Source organism: Eriocheir sinensis, unplaced genomic scaffold (genome assembly GCF_024679095.1).
Source record: "Eriocheir sinensis breed Jianghai 21 unplaced genomic scaffold, ASM2467909v1 Scaffold1100, whole genome shotgun sequence".
NCBI classification, from domain to species: Eukaryota; Metazoa; Arthropoda; class Malacostraca; order Decapoda; family Varunidae; genus Eriocheir; species Eriocheir sinensis.
This window is the reverse complement of record NW_026110409.1, coordinates 68,985-84,749: the sequence shown is the minus strand read 5'-3', so window position 1 is coordinate 84,749 and position 15,765 is coordinate 68,985. Positions and strand designations below refer to the sequence as shown.

Here is a 15,765-nt window from a genome sequence, read left to right as displayed (position 1 = left end):
TTTGTGTGATATCTTAGTGATTTTCTCTACATTTAAATTCGTATTCCAAAATATTACTTATCTTTTACTCGTCTGACATCCAGTGGTAATATTTCGTTTTTGACAGCCAATGGAAATACTTCGTTTGACTCTAAAATCTCCTTTGTTTTGTGTGATATCTTGGTTATTTTATCTACATTTAAATTCGTATCCCAAAATATTACCTGTCGTTTACTCGTTTGACATCCAGTGGTAACATTTCGTTTTTGACAGCCAATGAAAATACTTCGTTTGACTTTAAAATCTCCTTTGTTTTGTGTGATATCTTGGTTATTTTCTCTACATTTAAATTCGTATTACTTCCAAACTATTGCCTCATGCCTTGATATTACTCGTCTGACAGCCAAAGTAGCTATTTATGTGTATTAAAACTCTCCCTGTTCTTTGTGATATCTGGGTTATTTTCTATATTTAACATCGTATTACTTTCAAACTATCACCATGCCAAGGCAAATATGTATGTGTATCAAAACTTGACACGGCAACTTTTTACCCGGCCTATAACCTTCAAAGTGGAGCCTCGGAAAAAACGTGTCCGGAGATTTAAAGGGAAGCCTGAGATTAGCAGTGTTGCCATGCAGGTTGATGACGAGCGTGTTCTTCCCCCTCAGAGCTCCACCCGGACCATGTTCAAATGCACTTGGACGGGCTGCCACGAGATGACGGCCGCCTGTGACGCCATCGAGAGACACATTCGCTCCACACACCTCGGGTACGTGTGCTAAGTGTTTGTCCTCGCAGCCTTCCTTGTTTTGTTTCCAGCTTGTGAGACCGGGGAATGTAATTTAGTATCAAGGGACAAGGCTAATTGTTCTTCCACTACTGGTTTTGTTATGTTACAGGAGTTGATACGATTACGTGTACTGCTATTTGTAATATTCCACTACTTATTTGTACTACTACTACTACTACTATTACTACTACTACTACTACTACTACTACTACTACTATTACTACTACTACTACTATTACTACTACTACTACTACTACTACTACTACTACTCTTAATAATAATAAATTTCATATCACGGTAAAGTCACAAATTTGGCCCGTCGCTGGTACTAGGTTAAGGCCGCGGTTGATGATGTTTGGGTAATTGTGATAATTATAAATGACCAGCCCAGGGGAGTAGCGTTGCGGGCCTGTGGTTGATGGCGTGTCTCCCCCAGGCGCGAGGAGCTCATCAGCGACCACAGCGACAGTGACAGCGACGACGAGGACGATCACGAGGAGGAATTCTACTGGACTGAGGTCGAGGTCAATGTCACCACCTGGGTTGACCCCTGTGAGCCCCTGGTGACCCCCACGGCCCCGCCAATCAGCCCCCCGGCACACCCCGTCCTCGCTGCCCCCCAGAAAGTGCTCACCGCCCCGCCCGCTGCCGCCGTCCCCCCGCAGCCGCTGGGGACCTTCCCGTCGGTGCCCCAGCAGGCCACGTCCCCGCAGTACATCCACGTGTCCTCCCCGCCCACCCTGAGCCACATGGACATGGCTCGCCCGCCACATGAAGGTACGGTGTGTGTGTGTGTGTGTGTGTGTGTGTGTGTGTGTGTGTGTCACTGAACAAATGTCTTACAATGTTAAAGTCTAAATAAGATATTGAAAAAAAAAAAATTAGAATCCAATGATTAAATAAAATCATGTAATCCCAAAGATTGGCAAATTAAATACCTGTGACATTCTTGACACGAGCATCACAGAAGCTGTTGATTTCTGATATTTGAATAATGACAACTCATAGTGAAGGGTCAGTAATAAACCGACACTTAAACCATCAATGAACGAAAACACTCGGCATTTAACGACACAAAGAGAAACATGACCAAAGCGTGTCAGTGTTCGCACACACAGCAGGAAACAACAACCATTGTTTCGGTGCCTTTTGTTAAAAATGTTTTGAACTAAAAGACTTTTCATTCAGTGGCTTGATGTAATGATTGTGTATGTATGTGTGTGTGTGTGTGTGTGTGTGTGTGTGTGTGTGTGTGTGTAACTAAGTAATATATAAGTCGTTTGTATAACTAGCACGTAGTAGAGCTTCTTCCATTTCTGTAGTACAGTACATAGTGATAATGATTGGTGAAGGACCATCCAGAATCAGAGTCATGCAATGGATTTTGAAAAAAATATTTTAATATAAATCACATTCTCAAGTTACTTCATAGTTATTTGGCACTTAACTGAATTGGGAGAGGCTCGCTCAGTAAGTAGTTATGCTTTCAGCCTCTCCATGGGGGTGTTCACTGTCCATTGCTAATGTTTGTGGAAAAAAAAAGGTTGACTTTGTTGACAATTAGTGGTTTGTTTAGACATATACTCGTAGAAGGCACGAAGTACATGGTGTTTTTTTGTCGGCAGACCCTCGCTACAGACATGCGCCTGGGGGACCAGTCACCAGCCTCTCCAGCTCCTGGCCCCGCACCTCCACCTACCTGGTGAGTGCTTGGTCCTGTGTGGCAGGCCAAGATAAAAGAGTAACTCTGGGTAACAGGAGCGCATTGTTCCCAGGCCAGAAGTCCAAACTCTTGACTCCTATCCCGCCCCCATATTGTGAGCATGCACTTGGAAAATGCAGCTGCACCCATTACCATCATTCCCTATAGAAATATTATGTTAATATATATATATATATATATATATATATATATATATATATATATATATATATATATATATATATATATATATATATATATATATATATATATATATATTTAGTGAAATTAAATTTATGCAGCTTGCTCAAACTATTATTGATATGAACTGCTCATCAAATAATTTTTCTCTGTTACAGAGTTCTGGCAGAGCCAAGGTCAGGGTGAGCTCCTCCCCCAAAGCCTCGCCCGGCCGGGGGAAGAGGAACGGGGAGAGCCGGAAGTGCCGCAAGGTGTACGGCATGGAGCAGCGGGACCTGTGGTGCACGCAGTGCAAATGGAAAAAGGCTTGCAGCCGCTTTGGGGAGTAAGGTACCTGTGGCAGCCACTCACTCAGTGGTTCATTCAGAAAGTATCACATAATACATTCTAGCACATTCAAGGACAAAGGAACAATCTCTAAATGGTGTCCTCTGGAGAAGATGGTGCACAACCTCTTCTTCCAAGTCTTTGAATAAGTTTAATGCTGAAGCTTGAGAAGGACAAAGGTCACTCACCAGAAGGACTGTGATCAGTGTGTAGCCGCTGCTGATACATGACAGGCCAGGCAGCAGCCAACTTACAATGTGTGAACGGAAGCTTTCACTGATGGACCCTGGAAGGTAGGCTTTATCCAAGCTTTTATCACTGCCACTTTGAGGTTTGGATCACCAAATGATAAAGAGTATATTTATTTACATCATATTCAGAGATATGTACATAGTAGATGTGAGAAGACTAAGATTAAGTGGTCATGCAAAATTATTATAAATTAAACAATACTGAATGTTACACTGAATGTAAACATTATCATATCTGGCCTATGCAGTTTCTCGTTCGAAATTCAACTTAGACAAGACTCCAAAGCAAATAACGTACAGATTTAAAACAAAAAACATCGCGTGTGTGAAACGGACAAGATCGAGGCTTCCAAACGTGCACCACCAATGTTTCAGTAGATGACAGTTGCCAGTGATGACCATGATGTATGACAGTGTGACTCAAGTAGACTTGTACATGTATTTGTGTTCTGTTACGGCAATGGACTTTTAAGGACGTATTGCAGAGCAGAGCCTGGGTGAGACAACCTGGAAGTGTGTATCACTTAAGACGATAAAGTTCTAATTTCGCTAGGTTTAAATAGAACAAGACAGGTACTAGATAATGGAGTATCCTCCTACACCTCATGACATACCTATTAGAAAATATTGTAATGTAAAGTGTTTGAAGAGTATGGAATCCAAGCACTTGAAATGTACAAAAAAGAAGTGTAATAATACTTGACGCCCACTGTGAAACTTGCCGAGTTAATACTGGAGTTACTTTGTTTGATTTTGTTGAGCCAGGTAAAGGTAAGGCTGGGAACACACGCCATAGCTACGGGTGCCCTTGGTGCTCTTCTCCGTCTCTGGCCCTTGAGCCTGAGAACCCATTACCTATTTATCGCCCAGCCATGAAAGAGGATCAACAGCTGGGTTGGCTGAGCACCGACATAACCGGTTGGGATTCAAACCCAAGCCTGCAGGTTCATGGCTAGGCAAGCTGACCACTGCACCGCGGAGACAGCCAGATTGATTGCACTGATGTTACGTCACATTGTATATTTAACCTCTATAAATTCTGGTAGAATATGAAAGTACTTAGCCATGTTCACCCTAGTGCAAACAGATTACTCTAAATCCAGAGCTATATACATGTATTAAACCACTTCAAGAATGTGATAAGTCTGTTATACATTTTTTCTAAGTTGCATTATTGTGTGCTGCATTTAATTTTCTTGTGATTCAAAACTGGTGCAGGATGGGGACTGCCACCACCACCACCACCACCACCACCTTCACCTTGGAGGGTTTACCCACTCAATGTCTGCCAAACACCATGTGATTTTTATCTTTTAACCTGGTAGCAGCGGGATCATGTTTCTTAATGGTCTTAAGAGAAAAGTGAGAAAAAAATCACCCCTCACACAAACCATTTCATAATATATATCAAAGCATTTGTGATCAGATTACGTATCGTCTATTTTGGGGGGTTTATATCATGGCACAAATTTGGCCCGTTGCTGCTACACAGTAAAGCCACAAATTTGGCCCGTCGCTGCTACACAGTAAAGTTACAAATTTGGCCCGTCGCTGCTACACAGTAAAGCCACAAATTTGGCCCGTCGCTGCTACACAGTAAAGCCACAAATTTGGCCCGTCGCTGCTACACAGTAAAGCCACAAATTTGGCCCGTCGCTGCTACACAGTAAAGCCACAAATTTGGCCCGTCGCTGCTACACAGTAAAGCTACAAATTTGGCCCGTCGCTTCTACCGGGTTAAATAATGTTGAAATGCTAACAAAAGCCGAGAGATTACACAGCTCACTATGACCAAAGTAGAAAGCATCTCCTGTCTCCATGTACACTGCTGCTGCAACAGACAGTACCTTAATGTAAGAAAATTGAGCTTGTCAAGAATGGAACGAATACCTGTAACACTGGCTTGTCCGTGGCAAGACCTGCTGACTGAAAACATTTTTTATTATGATGAAGAATTTGATGCATAATATTCCAGCACCAGGCAACAAAACGCCTTGTCACATACATGATAGTGCTGACATCCAACATCAAAATTGGCTGTCTAATATGCAAAATCCTTTTCTTTCTGATAACCCTGCTCTCCATAGTAAAGGTGTTCATGAGTGGGTAAATTATTACATCTAACTTACAATCTTGCATGGTCATCAGTCTCCCACTCCTGATCATGGTTGTGGTACTCCGCTGCTCGCCAGGAGGCTGGTGACCGCCAGTTTTGAGAGTGGAGGTTGTACGATCTCTTGCTACAAATTATCTTTTGATACTAAGTCTTTCATTGTGCCAACACAGGACATTAACTTGTGGTTTCCGTTAGCCATCGTGCATGACCAATAAACCTTTCCTGTTAGGTTCAGTAGGCAGTGGCGGGAATGCAGGGGTGGCAGCTGATCCCTCTGGAAAAAGACAGAAAATATAGCACAATAATATTATTGTGATCACAATGACAAAACTGTAAACTGTGAAAAAAAAACTTTCTAAAGATCCAACACAGTAACAACCCAATAGTTAGAATTCTACTGGTCAGTAAATCCCATGTTTTAATCCCCAAAAATATTTAAAACTTTTTGAAAGCAGAATATTTTAATTTTAAAAATGTCATGAAATTATATAGAAAGTATATTAATGTAATTTTACTGTATGTGTAAAGAAAATTTTAAAAATTTTGAAATTAATTTTAAATATTAAGAAATATTGGATTATTTTGAACTCCTTAGAAAGTATATAAATGTAATTGTATGCCACAATATAGTAAAGCTCTTTAAGTTGGCATGGCAAAAAAATTGTTATTTTTCATTTTGAGCAACTGCCAGAAAGTCTGGGTAATGTGCCGTCTGCCGGAGACCCGACGCCCCTCTCAGACAGAAGGACCAAGTCTAATTTGGTTCAGCCAGCGAGGCGGCCTGCTCCCAATTGTGCCGACTTAAGAAGTTTTACTATATTTTTTCAAAGTGAAATAGTAAATATAAACAACTTAGCAATGAAATGACAATGGAAGATTTAAACATCAACTCTAACAGGCTGCCAGTTGTACATTTAGTTAATTACAGGTGATAAGTTATGCTCATTTACTATATGATTTGTTACAATCCAGGCTAGTGGCCACAATGACCTTTAATCACACCACCACTGATGCCAGAACGAGCTCTGTTACTGTGTGCAGGCTTGACACAGCCCAGGACTGAGGGTTTAGCCACTGATAATAGATCTCAACATGCTCAAGACAAATGGATGAGGTGTTTTGCTGCATACCTCCAAACACTACTGTTGCATAAGTAAAGAAGATTTGAGATGGCAAAATGTTATAAAATACATACGTACAAGTGTGCACTGATGGTTTGTAACCCATGTGGCAAATCTCTTTTAATAGTAGCTGGAAAATATATATATACTATAGCAGTGTATATTGACATAATGTACATTATCTTAACAATAAAGTGTTGCTTGCACTGCCACTGAAGACAACCCTCACGAGGCGCCAACACCCTTCCTCTCCTCCCCGGCACAGTGCCTTGGTCAGCCGCCAGAGCACCCAGTCTCCAGCAACCTGCCATGCACATTGCCAAGGTTTAACTTCTTTTACCGTCCAGTGTATACATACCTAGATCATTTGAGAAATGCGTCCATTTTACTGTTCTTACTCAAGTAAATGTTGCTTAACTACTAAATTAACAAGACTGGAGTATTCTGGTGGTGATGCCCGGTATCTTGGCTGGGAAGACGGTGCCATCAGACCAGCAAGGTTGTTAAGTATCATTGTGTTGGATAACATCATGATATGTAGCCGTGTAATGCCCCTTCACTCCTTAATCTGGTGACTGGCCACAATGTTGCTCAACCAATGTGCTCGTGTGATGGCTGCTTCAGAGGCAAAGCTCCTCCCAAATGGTGGCAACAGTGATTCCTCAACACAGCTGGCCTGGCTGTACCTCATTTACTTGTGTTGAGGCAACACCACTGCCATCGTTTATTAAGCTTGTGTTGTGATAAGTTATATTTGTCAATTGCATATCACCTTATCTGAAAGTACACCAGTGGATACCAAGAGGCTATACAAAATGCTCAGTTTTTTATGTAGTTTGGAATAAACTGGCTCATAGGAATCCCCAGTCTGATCAGTCTTTCAGAATCATGTTTTGTATGCATTATAGTTTACATTAGTTTTCTGCTTTTTCATACAAACTTGTACAGGGTTACATGTAAGATGTACTCATTCCCCGATCCGGACATGACGTACACAACAGTATAAACATTAGCCACTAGTGGGAGGCCTCACACCAGCAACAGCCCACTGACCAATGTTAACCTGGTCCCAGAAATAGTGGCAAGGCAGTGGCTACCACTGAGAGTGCTTTAAATAGATTTTATAACAAATGATCTCTAATTACTTAGAGTTAGATGTATCTATGTGGAAACCATAGCATTTTAATATATACATTTATCTTAAATCACAGAAGGCTCTCTTTACTTCTGGTGCTACAGTTGCCATAAATGTAGTCCAAAAAATGAGGGACTTAATCAATAAGTTGCAGCTCCATGAGGACAACAACAGCTAACTAACTAACACGACAGAATACTTCCAAGGAGTGACCATCAATATCAAAATAAGGAACATCATGGCCTTTGACTGCACAAGTTTCTCAGACCAAAATCTCACACATTGTAGACTTAGTGAATGTAAAGCCACTTGGTGTTTTATAAGTTTTGTAAATACAAATAGCAGGCAGGAAAAGTCTTCAGAAAAGTCAGCTGTGTCTGGCCGAGGTGGAGCAACCTATAGAGTACATTACACTAGAACCAGGATTTTGAACTCAAGAACTAAGTTGTACTTTAGTAACACTGAGAAAGCCTTTTTCTATCATTTCTTAGGTAGTGGAAGGTCTACCTCACCTGTCAGGGGTCCAGGAGTGGGAGTGTGACATCATGTACATTTCAGTGACTACCTGTCTTTCATTTGTATTAACATTTGTTTCATCATGCATCACATGATTGCCTATGCAATAGAAAATAACACTTTTGGGCATCTAACTATACAAATACTGATCAATTTTTTATACCATTGCCAAGAAGCAAACCAAGGACCTCATTACTGAGAAGTGTATCTTGATATTTTATTCCATAGTACAAAGTATTTTATGATATCTTAGGTTTTACAAAGCTTTTGCTAATTGCCACATAAGATGTGTGTCTAGCATTGTAAGGTTTCAAGAGTTTTATCGATGTATAATCCAGTTTCCTCCATGTATTGTATGTGATGTAAATATCTGCTTATTGGTGTTGGCTCTTATGCTGTTGTATATAAATGTGAATTGATGCCCTATGGATTGAGATATATACGGCAGATTATATATATTTAATTCTTCTGTTACATGACTATTTCCAGATATATTGATTTGTTTCCAATAGCTTTTATATGTTGAACAGAGTGTTTCATAGTATCAAAATAATATATAAAAAGTGAATCCATAGGGCTGGCTGGTGTCCCGTTCACCTAGCGTTAGTATTGGGAGGCTGCTGCAGGTCACCTCACAGCAATATCAATAGATTTGTCCACTTCCTCAGTTGGTGTGCAAAATATATGCAAAGTGAAGTAATACATAAATTATGCTTTGGACATTACATTAAAAATTACAATGATGTGACTGGATACTGTTTATGCAAGACCCATATCCAAGATAGTTGTAGAAGAGTATTTAGGGACACTTAAAAACTTTTGTATAAACTTGAATGACTTTTTTAACAACGGTAAAGTCCTTATTTTCTTCAAGACATTGATGTATTTGTCTGTAGCTTTATAATAATAAAATATCGTGCATGATTCCACCTTTCCTTTACCTCAAGCTAGAGGCTGTCTGGGAGGGAGGAGGAAAACTGATGAAGGAGATGTCTGATATAAAGACATCTAAACTGTTCAAGAGAAATGTGACTGAAAAGACAGAGAATAGTGGAATGGAAAGTGGCAATCACATCATTAGGTGCAAGGAAAAGCAGGTACAGCACGATCTTGCCGATATTGATTTCCAAATAGTGTTTAGGTTTTCACTAGTGATGGATTTACTGCTGACAGAAAGGGTAGTGTTTGGTGCTGCCACCCAATGGCCTTCGTTTATTTTCCCCATTTGAACCTCTCCTATCACTACTTTCTACCAGCAATAATACTCATCATTACTGAACCTACACAAGTAATATAAACCTCACCTTAACCCCATGACTGCGGATTTCCAACAAGAAGACATCACCAAACTACAGGAACGGAACAAAAAGTGGCTGATACTATGAAGAAAAATGTAAAATCCTGCACCTTGGGAGGGGATATCCAGCATACCGATACCACATGGGAAACACTCCACTATCCACCACAGAGGCAAAGACCTGGGAATATATGTTACCAGGGTACCTACCAGTGAAAGCCAAATCCGTGCCAATCGCAGCGGACGGGTTAAAGGAATCAATGAGATGCTTGGCACGAGGATTGATCTGAGGTTAGCGCTGGAGACTATGAGAATATGGTGATAGTTTTGCAGATTCAAGTCCCCATGAGGGTGAATATAACTGATATTTTACCCCTCTTTACTTTTTTAAATTAATCTGCACAAACTTGAGCCAGAAAATACCCAATTCAGCTTGGTAATGCTACACCTTTAATTTCACTATAGTACTTTCATACTGACTAGAGATGATGGAAAAATAAGAGGTTGTGAATTGATTTTAACCTGGTACCAGCGGGGATCATGTTTCTTAATGGTCCCTCCAAGCGAGAAAAATGAGAAAAAATCACCCCTCACACAAACCATTTCATAATATATATCAAAGCATTTGTGATCAGATTATGTATCATCTATTTTGGGGGTTTATATCATGGCACAAATTTGGCCCGTCGCTGTTACACGGTAAAGCCGTAAATTTGGCCCGTCATTGCTACACGGTAAAGCCACAAATTTGGCCCATCGCTGCTACACGGTAAAGCCACAAATTTGGCCCGTCGCTGCTACACGGTAAAGCCACAAATTTGGCCCGTCGCTGCTACACGGTAAAGCCACAAATTTGGCCCATCGTTGCTACACGGTAAAGCCACATATTTGGCCCATCGCTGCTACACGGTAAAGCCACAAATTTGGCCCGTCGCTGCTACACGGTAAAGCCACAAATTTGGCCCATCGCTGCTACTGGGTTAAAGAAGACTAGATGTGGCAATAGTCAAGAAATTTAGTTTGAATAAAAGAGCATTGATATTTTGAAGTAATTGGTTGAGGAGCTTGTGCAGCCAAGGAACATCCATGACTTTTAAACTAAACTGAATAAAATTAGACATGGAGACAGGATAACACAAGACACCAATCCTGTATACAACAACTAAAAGAGTACAATGCGAACATCACTTTAGGTACTTACCAATGTTTTAGAGGAAATCATTTGGCCTTGGGGGCTTGCAGCAGACCCAACAGATGTGCGTCAGCCTCCAGGAGAGTCATGTCTGAGGAGGAGCCGAGGAAGCGCGTGGCCAGCTCAAGCTCCTGAAGCCTCAAGCGAACTCTGGCTCCTCGCACGTAACTCCTGGAATAAAGACTTCTGTGAACTTCCACCATTTTTTAACCCCTTGATTATGGATTTCCTACTAGAAGACCTCACCAAGCTACACGAATTGAACAAAAAGTGTCTGCTACAATTCAATGAAGAAAAATGTAAAGTCCTGCACCTTGGGAGGGGATATCCAGCACACCAATACCACATGGGAAACACTCCACTATCCACCACAGAGGCAGAGAGAGACCTGGGACTATATGTTATCAGGCTACCAGTGAAAGCCAAATCCGTGAAAATAGCAGTGGACGGGTTAATAATCCTTACAGGGTAGATCAGTAAAGGAATGGGGTCTTGTGCTTACTATGAAATCTTAACCTGCATTATCTGGTGTATGGACATGGCAGTTTATGTAAGTTTCAGCTACATTCATTGGGAGCATGTAAACTGTAAATGATTATAAAGCATTTTACAATATGCCTCCTCATTCAAAGCAAAATGCTGAAATCAACTTAACCCGGTCGCAGCGGGGATCATGTTTCTTAATGGTCCCTCTAACCATATTATAATATATCAACCATCACTGATTCGCAACACCAGGCAGGATATGGGAAAACTCACAAGACTTAGGAGGTTTGAAAGTGTATCATAAGGTTTCTTGCAAATCTGTGGACACTCCCAAACCCTTAGAGCACTTATAAGCACTTGGGAGCTTTGAAAATTACTGTCCCATCAAAAAGAGCAAGACAGCCCATCAGGCCATCACACAGATGCCCAGTAACTCAACTATGACAGGTTATTTTGTCAATGGTATCATCATTATGCACCCTCATTAACAAATACAGCAGGATCTCACCAACAGCATCTGAATGGTGCCGGAAAGATGCAGTCATTAAAGAAAACATTACTTTGAATATTGTTCTTGGCAGGATCTTGCTGTAGCTCTTGCTCGTGGGCTAACAAGTACGGAACCAAAGTAAATGTCTGTATCTCATAGTTACCTGGCTTATGAAAACTACAGTAAGTCTATGATTCAAAGATTATGACAATTTTTAAACACTCACTGTCCATTCCTCTGAGGTCGTGGACAAACGCAGTAAAACTTTCCCCCAAAATCGATGTAGAGATCATTTGCTACCACGTGGAAGATCCTCCCTTCAATAATCTTGCCTTGCGGGTCCCCAATCTGAAAGTCATAATAAACATAATTGATAATAATGACAATATCTGAATAATGTTTTAAACAAATAAGATATAAATATCAGTGGGAGGGGCTTCAGCCATCAGTCCCCATGTGTATTAACCCAAATCCAGCCAAACCTACATAATACATACCTACATAATTAATCTAATGAATGGTAACCTATCACCGCTGTCAGTAGTAATCTATCGCCACTTCTAAAAGCAACTTACCACCACTTTTGATACTAACCTGTTGCCACTAAAACGGTAACCTATCACCATTTAATTAGTCACCGTGGTCATGAGGGAACTGAACAGCTGCAGCACCGTTCCCTGGTACATCATCGTGAAACTTGGCGAACACGAGCCAGGTTAGGACATTACACCTGTTACTCACGCTGGTCATGGTGAAACTGATTCAGCTTATAAACTGAAGGGGATCCTGGACCTCGTGGACATTCAACTGTTTAGTCGTCTCTTGAGTAACAAGAGACAATCTACATGAAGTAATTCAGCACCTGTGCATCTGCCTAGTATTAGGCCTCGTACGCGCAGGAAAAAAGTCAACTGATATCTGGATTGGGTGTGGACGTGCATCGTTCCCTGCATGACTCACACGACCCATTACCAAAATTCAATAAACGGCAGTATATAAAAATTTTAATTACTATCAATTTCCGACTATACATATAGGGTGCTCAAATTGTTGAGAATAAGATCTATGGTATGAGACAGATTTAGAGGGCCATAGCGTGTTTGTCAGACTCAAAGGGGTGGGGCATTGAGTCACACACACACACACACACACACACACACACACACACACACACACACACACACACACACACACAGGTCGCTTCATGAAAATATACAACACACATCGGACCACCGTGCTGATGACTTAGATCCGCTGCCTGACAATGACTTTTTGGAGATTGCTGCGTGCGTATTATACAGCATAAAAATTTTAAATAAAAAGCTTTAAAAAGTTATATAAATGCACCAAAACTTTTTATCCACTTGAACATCGGATGTCATAGTTGCATCAATGCTGTGAACATGACTGGCAGTGAGATCTCTTCCGTGATGGCGGTGTGCCCATACAGGAGGCACCAGACGGAATTTTCGAGTGCTGAACATTTTCGTCCAGCCGCTGTGACAGGCCTGGCCGGATGAAAAATACCCCATACACACACAGGCTGCCTTCAGACCCACCCCCTTTCATCGGCTGGACAGTCCGGGCCAAGGCTTGAGGATGACCACAGCCCTATACCACTAGCCACCTGTACCTATACCTGTAGCCAATATACAGTGCTCCTGTCAAAAAATATAAAGATGGTTGTTAATATCATCACATAAATATCCCTGTGTGTGTGTGCTACTGAAAGAAAATAAACCAGAAAAATATAAAAACAAAGGAAATTGAGAAAGTAGAAGGAAAGGGCAATGAAAAAGGAGAACATTATAGACTGAAGCAGAGACGAAGGAGATGAAGGCTGGGGAGTTGGAGGAGGAGGGAGAGGCGAGGAGGGTTAAAACAAAGAACAAACCCACACACATATACACCAATTATTTTCTCATCTGCATTCAAGTACTAAAAACAACAAAAAAACAAAAAAAAACAAGAGACGGAGATGTAGGATGGATGGAGAGTTGGAGGAGAAGGGAGAGGCGAGGAGGGTTAAAACAAAGAACAAATCCACACACATATACACCATATTAGCTTGCCTCATCTGCATTCAAGTGCTAAAAAAAAAACAAAAACCAGAAAAAACAAGCAGAGGCGGAGATGAAGGAAGGATGGGGAGTTGGAGGAGGAGGGAGGCGAGGAGGGTTAAAACAAAGAACAAATCCACACATATAAACCATTAGCTGCCTCACCTGCATTCCAAAGTACTAAAAACAAAAACAAAAAAAACAAGCAGAGACGGAGATGAAGGAAGGATGGAGAGTTGAGGAGGAGGGAGAGGCGAGGAGGGTTAAAACAATGAACAAACCCACACACTTATAAACCATTAGCCGCCTCCACACTGCATCATTTTACTGTGTCTTAGCAAAAGAAGCGAAGGTCCTGGGTTTGGCCCAGGACCCTCCTCCCTCCTCCTCCTCCTCCGTCAATATATATCTCACTTGAAAGCCTTGGCGAACCTCCTGGCCCTGGCCTTGGTGTCATCCTGAAGGTCCTTGGCACTGTTTTCCGTGGGCATGCCGTTGAACAGTGTCTCCTGAGTAGTGAAAATGGCGGCGTCAAATTAACACGCAGGCGCCGCCCGGCTCACTCCAGCAGCCATGTTTTGTTTACGTCTTGGTCTTGAACTTGATCTTGATATCACAGACGGCGAAGAGATTTTCCTGATTGAAGGCCTTTCTTTGTATCAGCATCTCCTATAATAACACTTTAGCCCTGCACTGGGGTTGTGGATGGTATATATATATGTTCCTCCTTCTCCCTTGCCTGTTTACCTGCAATAATAGACTATAAATCAATCAATCAAGAAAACAAAACATGCGGAAAGTCGAAGGTTCAGCTACTCAGGGCAAGATGTCGGTTGCCTGGCATTTTGCACGTCACATCCTCTAAAGAACTCTCTCACCGCCTCAATCACTCCGTCCACTTGTCTCTCCACCAGGGCTACCAAATTATCCGTAAATTTCAGCCACTCAGCACATCGTATTTCTTTCCGGTTCTGAGCTCACAGCTATCGCTCATAAACAAACGCCAATAAGTAATGCTTTTAACAAGAACTTGACCTGGAATTTCGTTATCTGTGTGGGCAGGAAAGTTTTGGGCCTGAACTAGATTTAATCGTATGATGTTTTTGGAGTACACGACAATTTGGCAACCCCTGCTCTCCACTCAGCCCCAACAGCAGCGCCATCCACTTCTTCTTCTTCTTCTTCTTTTTGACCTGTAATGCTTTGTATCGCTCCCTAAGGTCCTCCTCATCTCATTCCTCCTTCTTCTTATTCCACACCTTCCTTTTCAGCGTTATGTTATTTCTAACCTGAAATAAAACCAATATATTCACTTATTCAGACTCTCTTGATCCTCCCATTCACGCCACGTCCATCTCACTCAAAACACCATCACCTTCGTTCTCTCTCTGTCATACTTCTTACAGTAGGCCACCAAATCTCCATCACCCCTGTCACACATCTGTACATAGCACAATATCTATAATTCGCCCATTCAAAAATTACAATAGTCATGGTCAGAAACTAAATACGATGCTCTGGTACGATAATCTGGCAACAATTGCTTCCTCGACTACAGTACTAGAAATGGCTAAAAAATGAGAAACACAAGGATAAAAGAAGGAAAAAAATACAAATACAGAGGAAGGAAGATCAGAGGAAGTTAAAGAAGCGATAGAGAGAGCGTCAAATGCCCAAAGAGATTAAGAGGAGGAGGAGGTTAACATAAACAGAGGAAAGAAGGAAACTTAAAGGGCCACAAGGAAGGAAGATGAAAAGAAGAATCTGAGGAAACATTATAAACCGTCAGATGCTTAAATAAGGAGCTGAAGAGAAGGAGGTAGCCAGGCACTCTCGTACCCTCCCAACACTCCTATATGTCAAAATTTAATGGTGAATGTGAAAATGTTAAACTTCACCCTCCTACAGCTGCCATCAAACCTGTCCTTTCTACCTACAGCAAGTTCGCCATGCGATAATAGTCTGGAAGGGAGGCCTGAGCGATAGGGGAGAGGTGACGACCAATGACCTGACCAATTTTGACAAAACTTTCTGGGCGTTTCGAGCATTTCAGAGGTGGTTTAATGGCCCTGGTGGTGTTAGCTCTCATTCTGTATAAT

General features: G+C 41.5%; 1 protein-coding gene across 1 annotated transcript; it reads left to right on the top strand.

Moving 5' to 3' along the window:
* Window positions 1–587: 587 nt before the first annotated feature.
* LOC126989224 (SLC2A4 regulator-like) lies at window positions 588–5,706 on the top strand. Its single transcript, XM_050847860.1, has 4 exons — window positions 588–751; window positions 1,209–1,549; window positions 2,398–2,474; window positions 2,834–5,706. The coding sequence occupies exons 1-4, from the start codon at window positions 615–617 to the stop codon at window positions 3,002–3,004; spliced, it is 726 nt and encodes a 241-aa protein (XP_050703817.1). The 5' UTR covers window positions 588–614; the 3' UTR covers window positions 3,005–5,706.
* The last annotated feature ends 10,059 nt before the right edge of the window (window positions 5,707–15,765 follow it).